At 32.4% G+C, this 22,479-nt stretch overlaps 2 protein-coding genes across 2 annotated transcripts; one reads left to right on the plus strand and one right to left on the minus strand.

The window, feature by feature from the left end:
• Window positions 1-876: 876 nt before the first annotated feature.
• On the plus strand, window positions 877-17,159 carry LOC127063396 (apolipophorins). Its single transcript, XM_050993140.1, has 26 exons — window positions 877-1,071; window positions 4,201-4,227; window positions 4,306-4,490; window positions 4,608-4,790; window positions 5,240-9,817; window positions 9,923-10,411; window positions 10,495-10,678; window positions 10,753-10,969; window positions 11,125-11,417; window positions 11,586-11,780; window positions 11,898-12,124; window positions 12,191-12,683; window positions 12,761-12,945; window positions 13,040-13,260; window positions 13,335-13,908; window positions 13,992-14,236; window positions 14,330-14,573; window positions 14,675-14,911; window positions 14,995-15,128; window positions 15,232-15,392; window positions 15,513-15,696; window positions 15,787-15,925; window positions 16,019-16,207; window positions 16,300-16,545; window positions 16,617-16,823; window positions 16,938-17,159. The coding sequence occupies exons 1-26, from the start codon at window positions 993-995 to the stop codon at window positions 16,965-16,967; spliced, it is 10,146 nt and encodes a 3,381-aa protein (XP_050849097.1). The 5' UTR covers window positions 877-992; the 3' UTR covers window positions 16,968-17,159.
• On the minus strand, window positions 16,892-21,685 carry LOC127063397 (uncharacterized protein C1orf112 homolog). Its single transcript, XM_050993141.1, has 13 exons — window positions 21,503-21,685; window positions 21,077-21,232; window positions 20,833-20,979; window positions 20,514-20,734; window positions 20,221-20,378; window positions 19,932-20,125; window positions 19,708-19,853; window positions 19,508-19,619; window positions 19,260-19,425; window positions 18,926-19,157; window positions 18,519-18,846; window positions 18,242-18,433; window positions 16,892-18,167 (listed from the first exon to the last, which is right to left on the minus strand). The coding sequence occupies exons 2-13, from the start codon at window positions 21,170-21,172 to the stop codon at window positions 17,565-17,567; spliced, it is 2,595 nt and encodes an 864-aa protein (XP_050849098.1). The 5' UTR covers window positions 21,173-21,232; window positions 21,503-21,685; the 3' UTR covers window positions 16,892-17,564.
• Between the last annotated feature and the right edge of the window lie 794 nt (window positions 21,686-22,479).

The raw sequence follows: 22,479 nt of genomic DNA on the forward strand, positions 1-22,479 counted from the left end.
ACAATGTTTATCTACACTAAAACTTTTGTAACAAGAAACACTTGGAAAATCGATAGAAGTACGAATTAGGAAAGCCGAGGAAAAAATAACTATGTATTCTTCATCTTAAATTGAAAGATTGGAGAACAAAATTTCAATTAAAAGTTTTTTTCAAGTTGCAGTACTTCAGATTACGAAAGTTCAAATGTAGTTCTTTACTCAGAAATATTAAATATATTAACTAACTTTTTCATTCGGTGATAGCTTTCTTATATAAAGGTAACATGAAAGTCCATTAAGATTATAAAGTTAGAAAAAGTAAAATAACGAAATGCAATTATTTATCTCCTCGGGTAAATCAATGGCATGACTATAAAATATATTAGATAAACGAATCTGTTAGATAGGATTGCGTTTCGATAATTTTGACATTATTTCGAGTATTTGTTTGAAAAACTAATTTTTCATAGAACCAGTATATTCCGAGAAAGGGGCGTACGAACGCAATAAGGTCGTCGATCCGCAAAAATTATTTTGTCGTTAGAAAATCACGAGCAATCATGCCCAAGTTGACACAAGAAACGAAGTGCTTATTACCCTGACCGAGACTTCTTTCCTGTAAATAATGTTTAAAATGATCGCTTTGCTTTCTTAGGAACGTCTTCCCTCACTCCTCTTCCTCCTTTACACTGTCTTTTTCTCTTTCCTCTTCCCTCCTCCTTTTCCTCCTTATTCTTCTTCGTCATCGTTATCTTATTCGACAGCGAGTAAATGAATAGAGGGTATATACGAAGGTTAGACGTGTTAACTCACTGCCCCCGAGAAGAAGGGGAAGAGAGGGCGGAAAGACGGGGAGGTATATGGTAGAAGGTACGAGAGCATAAAAGCACGCACGAAGAAAAGTACCGAAGCTTTTGTGGTGTGCTCTCGTGGCCGCTTCGTGTCTCTCGGCGATTTCGTGCTGGACTATACGAAAGGTCCGGAAGCCGAACGAGTCGAACGGCAACAACATCATGGGGCATCCACCTCGGCTTCTAAGAGCCTTCCTCATCCTTGGTTTCGTCCTTTTATCCGTTATATCGGCTTCGGCAAGTAAGTCTACCCCTAACATAAAATCGTCTTTTACAAGGATCTTCCTCGGTCCATTTCGTTAATATCGATCCTGTTAATGTTAAAATCATTTAAGATCATTTTCTAGCGAGTTTAGTAACTTCCTCTTCTTTCTTCTTTCTTTTTTTTACTTTTCTTTTTGCTTTTCCTTTTCTTTTACTTTACTGTAATATTCCATAGATATAACTTTTAACTAAATTTTCGAATCAAAGTTATAAAACGATCGTTGCTTCGGATACATCCAATTAATTCTATATAAAGCGAGTTATGATCATTTAAAGATTTATGAGGTCGCTATTATATCGTCATTATATCGTAAAACTCATCATTTTAGAACACTTAATTTAATCTAAAACAAGTTATTTAATTTCAAGGAATACACGAATATTCTTGTGACTAACTGTAAATGCCGCGATATAGTCGAAAAGTACAATTTTTGTATTTTTCTACTATAATGTAGAAGATAAATATTTACCCTATGATAAATGCGTGAATGGTACCACGTGGAGATGTTACTTAGCATTTTGATTATGACGACATTTTGATATAATTAACAATAAGAATATTTTTTTGATAGATTTAATATGATTTTCATAGGTATAATTCGTATTTCTACAAATATGTGAAATTATTCGTACAAGTATGTGAAAAAAGTAAAAAAAAAAAAAAATTAAGTGGATTATATGCTATCAGATACTAAGTTATAATATGAGAACGTTATCCATCGTTTCCTAATATCAATTCGCGTCAACGATTATCAGTGCCGGTGGCAAGATTTAATGAATCATAAAGGTTACGCGTTATATCAAGGTTAAAGATTATTTTAGCAAGATGTCGAAATGAAGAATTAATCTAGTTGATGATAGAATTATATAATACTGATATTTTGAGTAATATAATAAATTACAGGGCAAAAAAAAGTCAAAAATTAATAATCACTCATCGTCTCGAATCTTAATAATTATTCGTAAATATATAACTATTAAGATTTTATTAAATCAAACAATTCTGAAAGTTGAGAATTTCTAAGAAGGGCCTTGAAATTTGTTCCTTACTCTTTCGGGAAGTAATTTTTATGGTAATTAAAAAAGTGGTAAATTGTACATACGCTAACAACATATCACTGCATAGTACGATGTCTGTACCATTCAAGTGATTACACGACCCCAGGGTTAAACCGGACGTTTGGTAAATTGATCTGATGTCCCTGCTATCATCCTACCATCGTCAATTCCCAATAATCTTTTTATTACTTCGTAGAGATGTGTAACCCCGTTACCGTTTTTCAACTATATGATATATTACAATTCTTATTCTTTAATGACAGATTTATGATATGTGAAATTTTGAGAAATAAAAAAAAATTTGTTCTGCCTCTCCGACTAACGATTGTCACCTTAACGTAATAATTTCATCTAATTTCGGTAGCTTTTCTTTTCTTTTATTTCTCTACGATAAGATAATTATGCGAGGAATATGTGAATAATTCGTGTAAGCAAAATTTTTACACTGGGTAATAAATAGATAACTTTTTCGCTCTCACTACTGAATGATAACACGGACGATCTCGACAAATATGGTAATATCAAAAGATGTAAAAATTTTGTAACATTTGCATTCAGTTTGTTGCTGCGAATTAACGCATACGCCACATATAAAAAAGAAAAGAAAAGATGATCATAGTTCAACTTTATCAAGTATTTTTAATTTATCATTGCAGTCGTTATAAACTTTTTATCATTCATATGATAAAATTCAATTTTTCGCATTGGATAAGAAAGAAGTTTAAGGAAATGCGACATAATATTACAAATTTTATCATTCACCTCGATTATATATTATATTATTTTGTTAAAATAGATTTTTTACGGATAACATTTATAAAATTATTATAATTTTTATTCATAAAGATCCAATATGAACTGCTCTATAAACGCACTGTATAAATTTATAAAAGATTAGTAATCTTTATAATAAATTCGCCGCAAATAAATACATTATTCTCCTCTAATATATTTAGTTGTTTACAAAGACAAGAGTTCGTTGAGTAATACGGATAAAGAAGATACTATTGAGCGTATCACTTTTGGGTCGCGGTATAAGTCAACAGCGATTATCACTGAATCATGGAAGAAAGCGATTTTTAATCTTACGAATAAGAAATTGAAAAGAAATAACGATCTCTCTATGTTGATCTCTGCTTAATTAAGAAAACGATGTGCATCACGTTCACTCGAATACAAGAATAGCTTCAATCGAGTTTTAATCAATCATAAACACGAAAAACTTTTATAGAATACGAGAGAACGTACTTAGCGCTCTTTTATCTCTTCCCTATCTTGTTTTTAAAAAACATAACATTCTGCGAACATCGATGAACCGTATCGACCCTATGTTAGCTATTTTTCGATGAAACAACGAATCACGCGTATTCGCTTTTTATCAAAGTTGTCCTTACGTTGTTATCACGAAAAAGGAGTAAATCATATTGAAATCGTTCTGAATAAAAAAGAAACGAGGTGTAATTAAAATGTTATTTGGAGAATTAAATTATTAAGACTTTGAGTTATTAGGACTTTGACGTTGATCAATGTTGCTATTAAATCTTTTTATTTCATGCTTCATTTTTCTTCATTTTTAATGCTTAAATCGCTTCACTTTGCTATTTTTCCTAACCAATGAGCGGATTTCTATTCGACTACTTATATAAAGTTCTACAAACGGCATGGCTTTCCAATAGTCCCCGATTCTATAAACAATTAAATAAAATTATCATGCCACACACGTAATCGCAAGTCGCAGAACAAAGCAAAAGAAAAACCACGGGACATAAAGCTGAGAAAGTGGGGAGAACGCCCCTTACTCATTAGGGATTAAATTTATGACTCTTCGCAATACAACAGCTTCGCAAACGTTTCCTATACGATTTGAATTAGTTCAGTGACCCTCTATCAACGTAAACATTTCCACATGATTTCGATGGTACAGCTAGTCGAACACTATGTTTGTACAGATTATAATTCCGTAATACTTCCATATATTAAAGTCCGTACATACAAATTTCTTTTCCCTCACGCAGCGATATAATGCTTAAAATTTAATTTGTTTCAGAAAAATGCAATCTAGGTTGTCACGGAGGTGAGTTGTAAAATTTAAAAATGATAATAGCAGGCATAGAGAACTGCGCAAGTTTATAATATTAATAAATAATTGCAGGACAATATGCAAAAGTGTATCAAGAAGGACATACCTATATATATCGTTTGGAAGGAAAGTCTGTAACATCTGTAACGGATTCTCAAGGCGATGCTACTCTTAACTTGAAGGCCATTGTTGAATTGACTGCAAAACCAGACTGTGTTCTACAGTTACAACTGAAGGATGTACACTTGAATGATGCTGTAAGTGTCCTCCAAATTTTTAACGATACAATCTGCCTAAACAACAAAATCTATTTATTTATTTACTCACATTTTAAAACGCAGAATATTCAAAGTACCTATAATTATATTTTTCAGCCAGCGCCCTTGTCGGACATTCAGAAGTACGCTCTTCAGTTTAGCTACCATCACGGTCACATTGATCCTGATGTTTGTGCGGAGCCTGATGATTCTCAAGCATCTTTAAACATCAAGAGAGCCGTTGCCTCTTTGTTCCAATCAGCTGTTCAACTGGAATACGGTTCTACCGTTCACCACGAGGTACACACAAATTTTTATCAATTAATATATAGCATATTTGTTCATTTATTTACATATACTCTGTAAGAAATCTCCTCCTGTCAATAACCTTAATGTTCAATTGACAAGAGTCGTTAGTTCAAGGATAAATCAAAATTACTGACTATTACTCTGCATTGCATGGTAGACGAAGATGCAATTATCAGCTTATTTAATTTATCCTGATGATCATGAATTGCATTAACTTCTGATAATAATACGTACTAAGTGACCATATAATATAATAACATCGTTTGATTGATCGACTTAAAAAAGGGATCGAGTCGACCCATGGATAAGGTCCAATTAGCTTGCATGTATGCCTGCAGAAGAGAGAAAATAAAACAAAGCTCATTTTAACGACCCGTTAAAGACAAATTTCTGACTATCAATCCTAAGTTCTTATTTATTTTTTATGTTTTTCTACACAGACTGATATATTTGGCAACTGTTTGACGGAATTCACTTTCCAAAAAGAGGGTGACTCCTTGCTCGTACAAAAATTCAAGGATCTTTCACAATGCTCCTATCGCGAAAACATCAGACAAGGACTCATCACGTCTGTATTCGATACGTCAGCTGGTATCAAATCTACGCCTTTGCTCGCTTCTCAACAGAAGATTGAACAACGCTATAAGCAGGGTATCTTAAATAAGGCAACATCTACGGAAAGTTACAAATACAGACCATTTAGCAATGGAGAAGCTGGAGCGAAAACCATTGTTGAGACAACTTTAACGTTTAAAGGCGAGAAAGGTGACAATCCATCTGCTCCAGTATCCGTTTCCAAGTCTTTGATTTTCGAAGTTCCACATCCGGTCGCAAAATCATCAGCAGATACAATTAGCAATGCTCTCAAAGCCGTATCGAAGGAAGAAACCGATGTTGTTCAAGCGAAGGCAGCCGGAAAATTTGCTGAACTTGTCAAAGTACTTCGAGTGAGCAATAAGAAGGACATTCTTTCGGTATATCACAAGGTCAGTGCTGGTGCAGGTTTTAATAAAGTTTCTGACAAAAAGATCTTGCTGGATGCCCTTTTCCGCGCTGGTACTGGCGAAGCAGCCGAAGTGGCCGTAGAGCTTATAAAGAATCATGAGCTGACCAATCTACAGAATTACGTCTTCTATGCTAGTCTCCCGTTGATTCGACACGTGAACCTTCCAGCTGTCACGGCCATAACGTCTCTTTTAAATCAGCCCGATTTACCTCGAATTGGTTACCTTGGAATTGGACAAGTAATTGGCAAACACTGCAAAGATCATTCCTGTGACAATGTTCCGGAGGTAAAAGCAGCCATCCATAAGATTCGTGAAAAAGTAGGAAACGGAAGGACAAAGAGCAGAACACAAGAGAACCAAGTGATTTCTGCTTTGAAGGCACTCGGGAATACACAGTACCTGGACGATGCTACCCTACAGAAATTAGCAAACATCGCTGCTGACAAACAAGTACGTAATCGAGTACGTGTTGCTGCTATCGAAGCTTTGCCTACTACTTGTTCGATGAAATGGAAGAATACCGTTTTCAATGTATTGAATGACCGTGATGAGGACAGTGAAATTAGAATAAAGACATATCTGTCGTTGGTCAATTGCGCCTGTCCACACGTTGCCGATAAACTAAACGAATTATTAGATAAGGAAACCGTCAATCAGGTCGGATCTTTCATCACCAGTCATCTCCGCAATCTGAGAGCATCCACGGATCCTAACAAGGAAGCTGCTAAAAAACTCTTGCATCATATCAAACCACGCACTAAATTCCCAGAAGACTTCCGTAAATTCTCTTTCAACAACGAACTGTCCTATAATGTCGAGGCTTTCGGCATTGGTTCCTCCGCCGAAAGTAACGTCATCTACAGTCAAAATAGTTTCATTCCGCGTTCGACAAGCTTGAATCTCACTGCTGAAATATTTGGACAATCCTTCAATTTCCTTGAACTCGATACACGTGTAGAAAATCTTGATAGACTTATAGAACATTACTTCGGACCGAAAGGGCAATTCACTAAATATTCGATTAATACAAAGACTTCCAAGGAAGTCGTCGATACTGCCTTCAAAATAGAGGATTACATATACAAACGTTTCGAAGAATTAAAACGTAGGAGACGTGAAGTAAAACAGGGAGAACTCGACAGATTTGCGAAGAACGTACGCCTACGAAATACCGAGGTCGATGAAAATCTTAGCGTAGACTTATCTTTGAAATTATTTGGCGTCGAACTCGCATACTTGAGTTATCAGGATGATCCTCAGAAATTCACAGCGGAGAATCTTATCGATAAGATTTTTGACAGTCTTCAAAAAGGATTTGATCTGGTTAAGGACTTTGATTACAATTTCAAGAATCATCTTCACTTTCTGGATGCCGAACTGGTCTATCCAACTGGTTTGGGTATCCCACTTTCTTTGGGTGTAACCGGAACAAGTGTCGTTCATATGAAAGCTAAAGGAAAATTTGATATCGCGTCCATCATACAGAATCGAGAAAACGCAGCTGTTCGACTTGCTCTTGAGCCAAGTGCTTCAATCAGAGTCACTGGTAGTATGATGCTTGAGGCATTGGATAGGAATTCTGGCGTGATTCTCGTTTCCACTCTCCATACCGATACAGCATCGGACGTATCCATCAAAGTACTCGATGGTTCTGGCTTGGACGTTAACTTTGGTATACCTAAAAAGACACAAGAACTTATCAGTGTATCTAGCGAAATTCTATTTACATCCGGACCGAAAGGTGAAAATCTCGTTCCACCTAAATTTGACAAAGGCAAGGAATATTCTGATTGTTTCGATCAATTGGCTTCTCTTTTTGGTCTGACCGTATGTGGATACATTCAACTCCCATACAATGACATTGAATCCATTCCAACGAAACCCTTCTATCCATTGAGTGGACCCACTAAATTTGGCTTATCTATTAAAAACAATGATGTAAAGAGTTATCATTTTAAAATTTATTATAACAAAAATGTTCCGGATGCCCGTTCTTTGGAAATCTTATTGGACACACCCAACAGCAAAACGAACAGACATATTTCTGTACTCTTAGAAGGTGGTTTTCAACCGGATAAATACATCAAGGCAGATCTCAATTTACCTCTCAAAAAGGCTTCGGCTTTAGTTGTCCTGAAAAACAAACCTGAGGAACGTACATTCTCGATTGTCGTTCACAATGATCTTATCGAATATTCCCTCCGTGTTGGACTTCTCGCAAATGGCAACAAGTATAAGCCTGTATTGGAATATAAGGTACCGGAACATATCGAAAAATTGTCAGGTACGAAGATGGGGGTTAAAGGCGGACATGGTGGTCAATTATATAATATCGATGGTATCGTGAGTATCACCGATCATGAAGATGGCAAAAAGTACACGTTTGAAAATGTTGTGGTCACGGGTGGTGGCAAAAAGATAGTTAGTCTTGACGGATTCGCAGTTTCCACACCTAACAAGGCGATCGTCGATGTAAAACTTGGTTATGGGGATGAGAATTTAGCCTTAAAATTAGATGGTAATAGACTAGGTGAAAGAAATTATTTAATTAAATTGTCAGCTGTGCCCTCCAGAGATCCAAATATTGGATTTAATGCTATATGGGAATACAAAAGGCAACCACATGAATTTGAACATAAATTCGTTTTTATTCACGGCGCTGATCCAAACTCTGAAACCAATCGTTTCACTTTGACCCAAAACGCTGTGTACAAATTGACTCCATCTGATTATGTTTTATCTGGATCGAATAAAATAACATACCCTGCTATGAATGCACTTTTAAAACTAGAAGGTAAATTAACCGACACATCGATAGACGCAGATCTCGAAATAAAATACGAAAAATTCCAATTTGGTTCCGAAGTGGGCGCGAAGATCAATATGGTCAAAGATGGCGATTACGAAGTCGAATTAGAGATTGAACTTCTGGAGAATAAAATTGAATTGAAGTCGAAGCGCACTGTTCTCGAACTAAGAAAGAAAAGCGAATTCAAGAACTCTCTTAAACTATCGCCAGGTGGTAAATACGAGGTTAATGGTGTCGTCGTTCACGACATAAGTAGATCCCATATTAATTTACAACTGAATGGCAATCTCAATTTAAACGGCAAAGTTGTTACAGTTGATACTGGTATCGAAACAAATCCAGATAACTTTAATTCCCAAGCTATCGTTAAGGTTGGTGGGAATAAATATCTAGACTTCGCTCTAAAAAGTCAAAGTGGTCCAAATCTCAATGGAAACTTGAATTTTAATGTTAAAAATTATGTGAACGCTGTAGGACAATTAAACTACCAAAATGGCAAAGGAAATGGACGTATTACGATCGATATTCCTAAGTACAATCGTAAGATCGAGGGTCACGGAGACTTGACCATTTCTGAATCACAATACGCACTTAACGTTGAATTGTTGTATGATGCGAGCAAAGATGCGAATAAACGCATCAAATTGTCATCTGTGTCTGACGTAACAAGGACATCGATTGATACAAAGAATATACTTGAAATTCTCTCATCCAAACTAGAATTAAACGCAAAAGGTGAATTAAAAGGTACACTATACAATGGTCAATTAACGATCGAAGCTGATACCCTTCTACCAAATGGACGATATATAGTATTTTCCAATAAACGAGAATCCGTCAAGAAAGGAAACAATTACGATATTAAAATGCAATCTGAAATAACAGATTATGTCACAAAAGGAGGCGATTCGCGGAAGTTTATCTGCGACATGGACGTTAAAGATTTCAATTTTAACTTGTTAACTTTCAATAGCAATGCGCAATGGAAGTTCATCAATTTTGATGGACGTGATGTAGTGGTTGATATAAACAGGAAGAATCTTCCTATCGAAAATACGGATAAAAAAAGCGCAGAATTGTACTTCAAATTATCGGGATCGCTTCCACCCAAACCTTTGGCCTTTGGAATATCCAGTGATTATGGTGAGAATGACGTCGCATATAAAGTCCAATCATCTCTTGGAAATGACTTTGAACTTATGGTACGTCAGTCAGCTCGTATGTTATTTTATTGTATAATTCTATCTTCTGAAATTAAGTATAATTTAAATTATACATTTGAATGATTTTGTAATAATAATTTACAGGTCAATGGGAATTACGTTTATGGTAATAAGGTGGACAAACCTTTCACCTTCGATACTCAGGCAGAAATGAAACTGCCGTTTGAGAATTTAAAAAATATTAAATACCGTTATAAATCTTCACTTCTTAAAAACGATAGATTTTTGGAGTATTCAGGTGTTGATGATCTTACATACAACAACGATAAAAATATTGTACTCAACGTATATGGGAAATATACACACGGTGATAATAGCAATGAAGGTGTTGGCAAGATCAAGTTGACTGCTCTTCAATTCTCACCTTTAATTGTTGAAAATACTTTCAATAATGTCATCTCCGATGATATGGGAAAAGGTTCTGCCTCAATGAAATTGTATTATGGTGACAAAGGTGGAACATTGTCTTTTGACAGTGCGTATGCTTCTGATCTATCAACGATTGATATAAACGCTAAAGCTACGACGACTATGGAAAAACTGCAGAATATCGATCTTCATCTTAGTCACAAGGTATTTTAAATAAATTGTAAGAATATATCATGAATATAATATCACAACATCATAATAACGATCTTGCTATATTGATGTTTTAGAGAAAACCAGACAACTATAGACAAACCGATGCCACTTTACAATTGGATAATACTAAATATACATTGAGCACTGAAATTCAAAAAGACAAGATAGCACCGATGTTTCACTTTATTTTAACCAGCCCACACGGTGTGACAGAAGTATTATCTAAGTTCCAAAAAGTTGGTGACACTGATTATACAGGTGATTGAAATTATCAATTAAGTTTTCGATTGCTTTATCAATTTATTCTTCAATGTTTATTCCTTGATTTTTAGGCGAATGGAAAGTAAAAACACCGGTAGGATTTGTTATCGCTGATGCGCGAATCAACTTAGAAAGTGTTGATAACTTTTTTATTAACATCAACTTTGACAGCGATAAACTAAAAGAACGTAAAATTCATGCTGAGATAGCTAATAAGCCGACTGCTAAGACTGGAAGAAGAATTATCATCACTGTCACTAGTGACGGCAAAAATTTAGTAACCGGAAGGTATTGCCTATTATCATTATTCATAACAACAGATCACATTGCCTATTATTATTATTATTATTTATAACAAAAGTAATATAAGAACATACTTCCAAAAATTCGTGAAATTATGCTACAGACAATCTGACATATCTAAGATTTTTTTATGTCCGCAGTACAAATTATAAAAAACGCCAGGAAGAAGGCAAAATTATTGTAGAAGGTAATGGTAGCTTAAAAATCGGCGAAAATACAAGAAGTTCTTCTTTCAAATACACTCGTCAACAATTGACACACGAAACTGACGGTGAAGTTGGAATAGCTATGATTTTAAATGCAAATTTCGGACCATCCGCAATTGTTGGAGAAGTCAAACTTACTAATAAAGAAGTACACGTATTCAATAGTTACTGCGAACAAAGTAAAGACTGTGCACATTTTAAACTGCAAGCCACTTTGGATACCGATAGTGAGTATTTCAGAATCATTAAAACGATAGTTTGATGACATACATAATTAAATCTTTAAATTCAACTATTGAAATTGAATAGTTAAACCATAGTTCTTTTATTATTGTTATGAACAATCCTATTTTTGTATATAACATTGTATAATTTAATGATTCATTTTTTCTCAGAGAAATCTTATTTCAAACAACAACAAACGGTTGAATTCAATTTGAGAAAGTTCAACATACCTGCCGAATTTGGATTACAAATTAGTACTCAATATCTAAATGATAGATTTGATCATACAGCCAGTTTATATATGCACTCCACTAAAGATAAATCTCAATACACTTATCAACTGTACGTTCATCCCAAAGAAGCTGGTAAGAATATGTTTTGTTTATAACATATGTCTGATAAGATTTTTAAAATATTCATTTATCGCATTTGTGAACATTATTATTTGTAAAAAAAAATATAACTTTCTTTTATAATTACAGCTGCTGTTCTAACTTTACCCAGTCGCGAACTAGCACTTGTTGCAAGCTTGGATCTTCCTAAAACTAAGCAAACTGGACTGTACAAATTAGAAATTTCTTCCTTCTTAGATAGAAAAAATAGACCTACGGAAAAAACAAGCTTATCTATTAACGGCGACGTAAACATTGAAAAAACTAGTTTATCTCTTAATGGTGAAGCCAAATTTACATATCCGTCACAGACAAAGGTATAATTATTATAATAAATTAAGTTTTTACGAAGATCTAGATAATATTTTCCATATTCTTCTCAGGACATGGTAGTAAAAGGTAAACTGCATAGTAGCGACCAAAATCTATTGGATGCTAATGTGGATATTGATGTTTTCGCAAAAAAAGCGCAAAAAATCAATATAGTAGCTAAAGTGTTACGTCTACCAATTCCGAAGGGTTATAATCTAACTGGATCCTTCCAAGTACTCAGTAAAGGTCAACAACTCAAGATCGAACATAAAACACATTTGACACTATCAGAAAATGAAATTGGAGCTGGTTCTATTTTTTCATACACGGATGTAAATCAGAAACCAAAGAGTTTGATACAATTATTCTCTGCTAATCTCAATGAAGTTCATCTCTTGATAACTTCTCCGAACAAAGAGATCATTAGATCGGATGCAAAAATGGAATTTACTAAAAACTTGCAGAAAATAGAAGTAGAAACTAATATTCTCGACGGCAAGCCTTGTATTATTAGTTTCGAAGCAAACGATTTCAATAATTTCAAATTTGTAGAATATGAAAAGAGTAAGTTAGGATTAAACGATATATATTTTTAATAATCTGCTTTAAAAAATATATAAAAAATAATCATATTTGTGCAGACAACCCTAATGACAAATTGACTGCTAATGGCCGTGTTGTACTCGGACAACTTGCCGAAGTTCATTCTGATTTTTACCAAAATGGTAAAAAGAAAAACTTGTTCCATATCTTAGTGCATCTTGATGAAAACAAATTTTTGAAACCTGATTTTGAATTTAACAAGGATAATCTAGAATATCTAGCGGTAATATACAATATTTATGTACAAATATATTTGCGTACTCTTTGCTATATATTATATTTATATTAATTGCGACTATATTTTTATTTGCATATAGGATCACATTCGAAATCACATTCTTAATATAGCAAAACGAGTGAAAGAAGTTGCTACCGATTTGGCTAAGGAAACTGTAACTGAGCTCAGGGATCTACTAGAACACGCCAAGAAAGCTCAACCAAATATACAAGTACTTTTGGACTATTACTCTACCGAATTAACTAAATTTAAAAACGAACTTCATGCTGACCAAATTATCCAAGAGATCCAAGTGACTTTGTAAGTAATTCTACAACTAATGTGTAAGCGTTTCTTTAAATAATATCATTGTATAAACTGTGCAATTATAACAGGAACAAACACTTTGGATCAATTATTACTGCGATCAATAATATTATTAAACAACTTATGGAACAATTAAACGAGCTCTCGAAGCAATACAACGCAGTTATTTCAACACTTACTGAATCAGTGAAAGCAATATACCCTCAAATACAAGAATCCTATAATAAAATCTTCGAAGCGTGCATGAAGGTGTTAGATGCGGTTGCTAACTTAGCTATAACTTATTTGAAAGCTGTTTTAAATATTATTAATAATCATCAAAAAGAAATAAAAGAATTGGCTGTTATTGGAACAGAACTTGTTCAAGATATTGCCAAAATTATATTCAAAGCACTTGATCAAGTCAAGAAGGATACCAATGAATTTATAACTTTGCTCATTAACCAAGCAAAGGCTTTACCCGTTTATGAAATTGTAAAAGAAAAATATAATCAGATAGTAAACTTCGAAGTGCCGGAGGCATTTACAAGCCCTATTGAAGAACTTTGCAAAATAATAAAGGCAATGTTACCAACGAAAGAATTACAAGACTTCTTCGGTTCAACGTGCGATTACATAATGGCGATTATCAAACGACAAAAGGTACATATCATTGTAATACGATTTCTTACGAAATCTTAAAAAATTTTCTTTACGATGAAAATTATTTTGTTTTGCTTTTGCAGCCTGACAATACTGCACAACTTAATACTATCTATACGAAAGCCCTTGATGCACTTAAGTCCTTAATCGATCTGTTGGAGACTCATTCGCTCTTAAATAATGTTCAAAATATTTTCAACACGGAAGTAGTAACCGATTTTGGTATTTTAGCTAAGTTACCTGGTATTTCTACCTTGAGGGTTTCAGTCTTGAATCATTTGCGCAACGCTGAATTACCAACACCTCTTGATATTTACTACACGTACAGGTATGCCCAAGATTGATTCTTGTAATTTTCTACTGTATGTGTTCGTACCTTTCTGTTCCAAAATTGTATTGTTTTATGATGATCTTTATTCAGGCCTACTTTGCATCTAACCGACATCGTGCCACCATTCAGTAAGACAGGAACTGTCGCTGATGGAGGACACATTTTTACATTCGATGGAAACCATTTCACATTGCCTGGAACATGCAACTATATTTTAGTACAGGATATGCAAGATGGAAACTTCTCTGTTATTGCGAATTTAAAGAACGGAGTTCTAGTCAGTGTAACTGTTACCGAACCTAAAGAAAGTATCACGCTAAAGAATAATGGAAACGTAAGTATATAATTAAAAGATTTAAGCCTGAAAGATTACTGATCGCTTTTATTACATTATTTATAAAAAAAAAAAAACTTATAAAATAAATATATCGACAGATATTAGTAAATAACAAACCAGCGGATTATCCTGCCAGTACGAAGAATTTACAGGCCTTCCTAACAATACCAGCAATAAATGTGAAGTCTGCTTATGGTGTACACGTAATTTGTAGTAGAAAAGCACCTATGATCTGTACAGTTCGAGTCTCTGGCTTTTACCTTAGCAAATTACGTGGACTTCTTGGTGATGGCAACAACGAACCATACGATGATTATAATTTGCCATCTGGAAAAGTACTCTTATGATATTTTTAATTCTATTGCTAATGATATATTTATTTATGCAATAACGTATATGAGTCCCATAACATTTTCAGATTACTGAAGATGCAACAGAATTCGGAAATGCTTATAAATTGAAAGAAGATTGCCCAGCAGCTACTGCTGTTAAAGCTAGCGCACACGCTCCAATTTGTTCCGAATACTTCACCAGTTCTTCTTCGTCATTAAGGTACCTGATGGTTATTTATTTTAAGATATTTATCTTAATTGTTCATGTCAGAATCAAAGGAAAGATGTATCATATTTTTATTACATATATTTTAATATTTTAGTTCCTGCTTCAACTACGTAAATCCGACTCACTATCAGGAGGCTTGTGATCAGGCCGTTAGTGCCAGCACTCCTGAGAAAGGAGCTTGTTTGATTGCATTTGCGTACTATGCTGCTTGTTACGAACACAATGTCTTTGGCATAAGCATTCCTTCTAGTTGCGGTATTTCTTATTCTTTATTATATTTCTCTACCATAAATTAATTCAACGAAAATATTTATTTTTTTCTTATTAATGACAAACAAAATCGATTGAAAATAAATCAAAGTATTATTCCTTTAGTAAATTGCAAAGTTGGCACAAATTCAATTTCTGTCGGCGATTCCTTCAACGTAAAAATACCGAAGAAAGAAGCCGATATTATCTTCATAGTAGAAGAGGATATGCAAAATGAGAAAATCTTCAAGGATATGATCGCACCACTTATGACAGAATTAAGAGAAGAGCTGAAACAACAAGGCATAACGTGCGTATTATATTATAAATTTAATTTTTAATTATAAGAAATTAAAAAAAAGAAAAAAATACAGTAGTAATAATTGAAATGCATTTATAGTGACACTCATATCGGTCTCGTTGGCTTTGGCGAACACATAAGCTGGCCACGCCATTACACAACCGATGGTAGCACAAACATCGTGGGTGAAGTAAAGAACATTAAATTCGAAGGAACAAACCCAATCCTAAAACTACAAGTAATCTAATTAAATTCATCTAACATAAAACATATCGATAAATTGTCCATGACAATACAGTCACTCATGTTCCTCTTATATTATAACTTTCAGGATGCTACTCGAGGAAACATAGGATTAACATTGAAATATCTTAAACAAAGATATGACGTTGAATTTGGTACTTTTAAATTAACCGGTGCTTATGAACAAGCAATAAATTATCCATTCAGACCAGAAGCAGCTAAAGCTGTTGTCGGTGTTATCGCTAGTCCATGCGAAAAGAGTCCTCTGCCTATTTCAGTAAGTTTATTTTGTTTAAAATCCATTCGGCCCCTTTAACGACGTTCCACTCGATTCTATCGATATTTAATAAAAACAAAAATCTTAAACAGTTACAGCAATTGCGCTTACTTCTTGGACAAAAAATATATCGTGATCTCGGATTGACATACTACCACGTATGGTTCCCGAATGACACTCTGGTTTCTGGAAAGCCACAAAAGAATATTGTCGGTTATGATTATGACAGTGTTTATACTTTCTCTGACAGCAAGAAGAAACCTTTGGAAGGAAATAACGAACTTAGAAATAACATGGTTCTATCGACCAGTGATGTCTGCGCAGACTTCGCCATATCCGTAAGTATACATTCTATAGTATTCTTTTATTTTATTTAACGATCCACTTGATTAATAATCATTACTTACAGTCCGGTGGAGCTGCATTTAGTTCAAACAATTTCTTGGAAGCGAAACCTAATCAAAAGAAACAATTCATTCAAGTAGCTGCCAGAAAAATTCTTAATGGACTCGTCAATACCGAAATTGAAGAGGATTGCGTATGCAAACAAAGCTGCGGAGTATTTGCTAAACCGCATTGCAAAATTGTAAACAAGAGAGAGAAGGAACCTCTGACGGTATGTAAAATCCTACGAAATGAAAAAATTATTATTGACGTATTTATAGCAAGATTTACAAACAAAAATACGTTGATTAAAAATAAAATTTTACTTCCATTTATCTTGTTACAGAGGCACACTAAGGGTGGAGTTAAGGGTTAAAGTCGTCTCGTCATAGTAGAGACTATTATTATTAAATAATCAAAATGTAATGTATTTGCTTATTAAGCCATTACTTGATGTATTTAGTAATATGTAAAATTGTCATTTAAGATTCACTCTTATTTTATATAAAATGTCAAAGCACCATGAAAACATAAATAACACAATAAATTCGATATTATAATTGTTAAACAGATGTGTTATTAATTGTTTACAAATCAGTCTCTTTACCTAGCAATCAGATGTAAATGACATGTAAATGGTCTTTACATGTGTACGTGCGTATCTTGAATATATACACAAGTAGTATGTCCTCCTGCATCTGTGAATGAACTCAAAATGTCAGTATTAAATGATACCACGATACTATATTATACATATATATATATATATATATATATATATCAAAAATATAAATTTTATTATGCATTAAATAATCAATAGAAAAGTCTAATTCTTATTCTTACGCATAGTATAATATTATATCAAATGTTATCCAATCTTGCAATTTCTTAACTGCTAATAATAAAACGCAGGTTTTAAATGTTTGTAACCTATTTACAATTTGATTATCTATATATGACTTATTCTAACAAATTATTCAGTAAGCATTGTGAGCACAGCTCGCAAATTTCGTAAAGTAGTATCATTAATATCATTTTTTTGTTTTATAATACTTTCTAATTCATTGCATATCTTATTTATACGTTCGTTCAATTCTTTCGACATATTTTCATATTTCATTTTCTCTGTTTCTATCCTTGGTATTTTTACATCCTTTTTAGAATCTTTGAAAACCATACATATATGTTTCGTATCGTCGTTCATAGAATCTTTGATTAAACACAACAAATACGATTTAACATTTAAAATATCTTGCAATTTATAATATTGCGTGTAAGATAAATATGCAGGCACGGAATCGCAAATCGTTGATTTTCTGGAAATCGCATTTGCAACCTTTGCCACAAGTTCTTCGTTAGGACACGTATGTGCCAAACGATCGAAACTCTCGAGCATTTCTTGACATACCCACGGATTTTCATCCTCTAGCAATTTACAATTTAACTCTGCGAACCCATTGATCACTTTAGGTTGGTCGTTCTTAAATATCATAGCTAAATCTTCTAAATAATACGCTATTTTTATTTTTGCATGAGGTAATGCGTGCAAAGATAAATTAGCTATAGCATTTAAAATCTAAAAAAAAAAAAAAATTATATAGATCGATGTTTATCCTTGTCCTTCGAATGCGAGAATAGAACTATACATACAGAATCATGGTAAAAAAAGTCGTGTTGAGTACCATCAAGTACATTTATGGAAAAATCAGATAATATAAATGAATATCTGTAATCGCATCCTTCAATGATATTTGTGATAAAATTCCATAATTTGGATATAACATCGATCATTTCTTTTTCCGTTATATTGCAAAATTTGCTCACTGCTGGTATTAATTTCATCTAATATAAAAATAATATAAATAAGAGCACAAATTCATATTTGATATCAAACAATTTACCATTAAGATCTCCAAGTTATATTTACCAATTGAAACCAATATCTGGCACTGGGCTGTTGTAAAAAATTATCGACTACATTTGAAATGTTCGTAACGCTAAAAGCTAAGCGTTCGCATATAATCATACGCGTTTTATACGGTAACAATCGTGAAAAAGATGACCATAAACACGCATCTATATCGCCTAATTCGATCACTACAGAATGCTTTTCATTTTCAGGCAATAAAGTATAAAGTCTACTAATTAAATTTTTTAAAACGCACACTTCAAGAGCATTGCGACGTTCGGCCAAAACGGCATATATGTGCATTAAATATTTCACGTGAGAACTACATAAATGCGGTGAGCTATATCTGAAAAAAAAAAAAAAATAATGATGTGTTCCAAATTATAAATAATGATTGAGTATAATTGAGAAAATGATTAACTAACCGTCCTATGCAATACCAAACGTCAGAACTAAGTAAGGAACTCCAAAAAAATCCGCACAAAAGATTTTTTAGTAATATCTTTTCAACAATATGGAAATTTTCACAAGGCATGGAAATAATGAGATTGCAAATCGACACCAAAGTTGCTGCATAAAGATCGATCGGTCCTGCTTTTTCTTCGAAGTTGTAATTGCCTGAGAGCTGCAATTCTCCGATACAAAGTTCTTCTTGCACTTCGTAAAAGAAATGCGTTATTATAGAACAAAAGTTATACAAATTTATAAAAATAATCTAAATTACTATTGACTTATTCGTAAGAAAAGATAATTACTTACAACAATCAAAATTTGTGAACATTATGTCGAGTATTGATTGTGTTTCTAAGATCCACTTGCAATATTTATCATACGGAATAGCGTTTATTGCTTTCAAAATTGCAAGTGTTAGTAAATGGAAACCTAATTTATCAACATCCTTTTTTAGTCTATATTGAAAGTAAATCTAAAATAGTTTGATATAAAAATAAATATAAAAAAATTTATTTATCTAACAATAAATAATAAAATTTAGGAAATTAACAAACTTGGTTAAAGTTGCTATTTTTCAAAAGAATATTTAGAAGAAGATTTGTTCCTGATGATATATTATTGTTCAACATATCAACTGCTATGTTGTCCATTAAGAAAGCAGTATATCTAAATTAAACAATGCACATTCTTTGCATTATCTTCTAAAGCAATATATTATTTTATAAATCAAAAGAAAGTTAAAACAATGATATACCTATGTAGATGCAATAGAAGTTCAACTAATGTAAAGAGAATATCATTACTTAAATATTTGCAGTAAGATGAAGTCAATTTAGTGATGATATTTAAAATTATAGTAGCTCCTTTCAATGTCCGTTCTTCCTTTTTATTGCTTGGATCCTAATTATAAAGTAGGCATAAATAAATTTTCACAATTACAGTTCAAATGATAATAAAAAGAAATGATAATACTAATACCAAAATTGTGGAATATAAAATATTAGCTTCCTGTGTAATTTGTTGAAATGATGTAATAACATTTTCTGGAGATGTTGTTTTGATGTCATTGGAATAAATTATAGCTAATTTAGCAAAAGATGTTGTTGTTCCCACAAAAGTTTTTAAGTCTAGACCATATGAACTTGCAGCAATAGCACCAAGTAATTTTATTACTATATGATAAAATAAGCAAACAGTGATTAATCAAGAAGCAAAATGCTAAGTTAAATTATATATTAAAAAACATAAACCCTATAAAATTATGTACCATTTAGTAATGATCCCATCTCAGGTTCTATATTCACATCAAAAATAATGACATCTTCTAAAATAGTCAAAAATATCTTAAGAATTCCATTTGCTTTTTGGAAGAGACTCATTAATTCCTTAGATAAATCTTTAAAAAAATTTCCATAAATATGTGAACTAAAAAATAATAATTTTGTGTAACAAAATATATAAAATTAAAAAAAATAAAATTAAAAAGAATTAAAATTAAAAAAAATATATATAATAATGAATTAATTAAGTAAACTATATACTACTATATCGATAAATTACCTTGTCTTGCAATGTTCAAAAACTAGTTTTATAGAAGATGGTAAAATATCAGATAGTGATTTAACATATTCAACGGAAACCTTTCCAAAGCTAGATACATATTCCACACATTTTTGATAAAAATGCAATATATCTTCACAATTAAGTAATTTATCTTTTATATTATTCAAAATGTTTGATACTGTAGTATTTGTCAAAAGTATATCAATTTGTTTTAAAATCTGTTAAGTATAAATTTATTATTCTATTGTTACAAAAAGCTAAATATATGAATATTTTCAATATGAATGAAATATAGTTCATGCAAATTAAAAATTACTCGACATAGGAGAGAATGAACCATAGGCAAAATTTGACTGAAAACATTCTGATCTAACAACTCTCGCTTGCAAGTAGACCAAGATTTCTCTAACAATTGCTGCCATTCCTTTATCTGAAACGTTGGATTTGCACTCTCCAGTGCCTCGTATAACCAATAAAATATAAAAAATGAAGGAAAACACAAACATTAATTCTTATTTCGTATAAGATATTCAAATTTTTTAAGTTTTGATAAAGGATATCTTTAATTGCGATATAGGAGATTCAGCGTCAATATCACTTGTAATAAAAGATATAGTATTATTGAATTGATCTTCAAATGAATCCTGATCCGCCATTTTTATAAATATTAGATATAATATTATTATAACATCATTTCTCTTTAAAATAAGTTGAACCTATAAGAATAACAATATTAGGAATCTTTAATTATATACTTTCTCTATGAGAAACAGATCAGAATAACATAAGAATTACTAAAAATGATTTCTTTGTCATAATTAACGTACTATTTTTAAAATAATCAATAGAGTCCATAAAAAAATATTTGCTTAAAATACCATTTGTTTATAAGAATAAACTTTATATGAAAAATAATAATTAATAATCAAACAAATAGGCGGTAAATTTCTAGCATGTACGTAATAAAGAATATAGCGAAAACTTACAGTTTATAAAGATGTAGTTTATACGTGAGGAACTATTTTACACTGATTTCAAAATTAATATAATATAAAAATATCAATACATTAAGCATACTCTTTTTATGTATTGTATACAACTTCTAAATACGTAATATAAATAATAAATCACACATAACACTTCTCCACATTCGTCGTCTCATTTCACGTTCATACTAGATAGCGCTGGTATGTACAAAATCTGATACAAAGTTTAGACGCTAGAGGACAGTTAAATATTAATACCAATCTTCTCGAATATTGACTTATTCCTCCCTAACTGTATTATCGACACAATTTGTATGCTATATATATTTAATTCAAAAGAAGTAAATCTTTCGTTCATTTATGTATAGGTTACATATAAAAACTTATATACAAATAAAAATTAATAGAATAATTCTATTAATTTGTGTTAAATAGTGAGAAAGTTCTATTTTTAATGAATAATAATAAAAATCATTTTTTATTGTTAATATTTAAGCAAATACTATAAAGCATTATGAAAACTTAGAATATTTAAACTGATACTGAAATGTTGTCCTACTAACTCTGTGTACATTCAATATAATGTTTAAAGCTTCGATTTCAAACAAACTGCCATATTAATCGAAAGCGTGGGATAGTGTCAGTAACAGTCAGAAAGACAGAAGAGAAAAGTAAATTCGTATGATGGGTTGATGTCATGGCAACTACAGACAACAAGCTGCCAGATCACGAAGTAGTTTTGATCAATAATCCCGGATGACCGGTAGACCTTCGAGTGTTCTATTAGTGATTTCGAGAATTGTATATAGCACGCAGACAGTAGAAGAAAAGAGGTATTGCACCTTCGAGGTGATATATTAATGAAGGACTAATTTAAATTCGTACGATGTCGATCAAAGTCAAAGATTAATACAAATTTATAACGAAGATTTCTCTTTAAGTAAACGATATTTTTTCGTGATCTTATATCATCAATT

Source organism: Vespula vulgaris, chromosome 4, assembly GCF_905475345.1.
Source record: "Vespula vulgaris chromosome 4, iyVesVulg1.1, whole genome shotgun sequence".
NCBI lineage: Eukaryota > Metazoa > Arthropoda > Insecta > Hymenoptera > Vespidae > Vespula > Vespula vulgaris.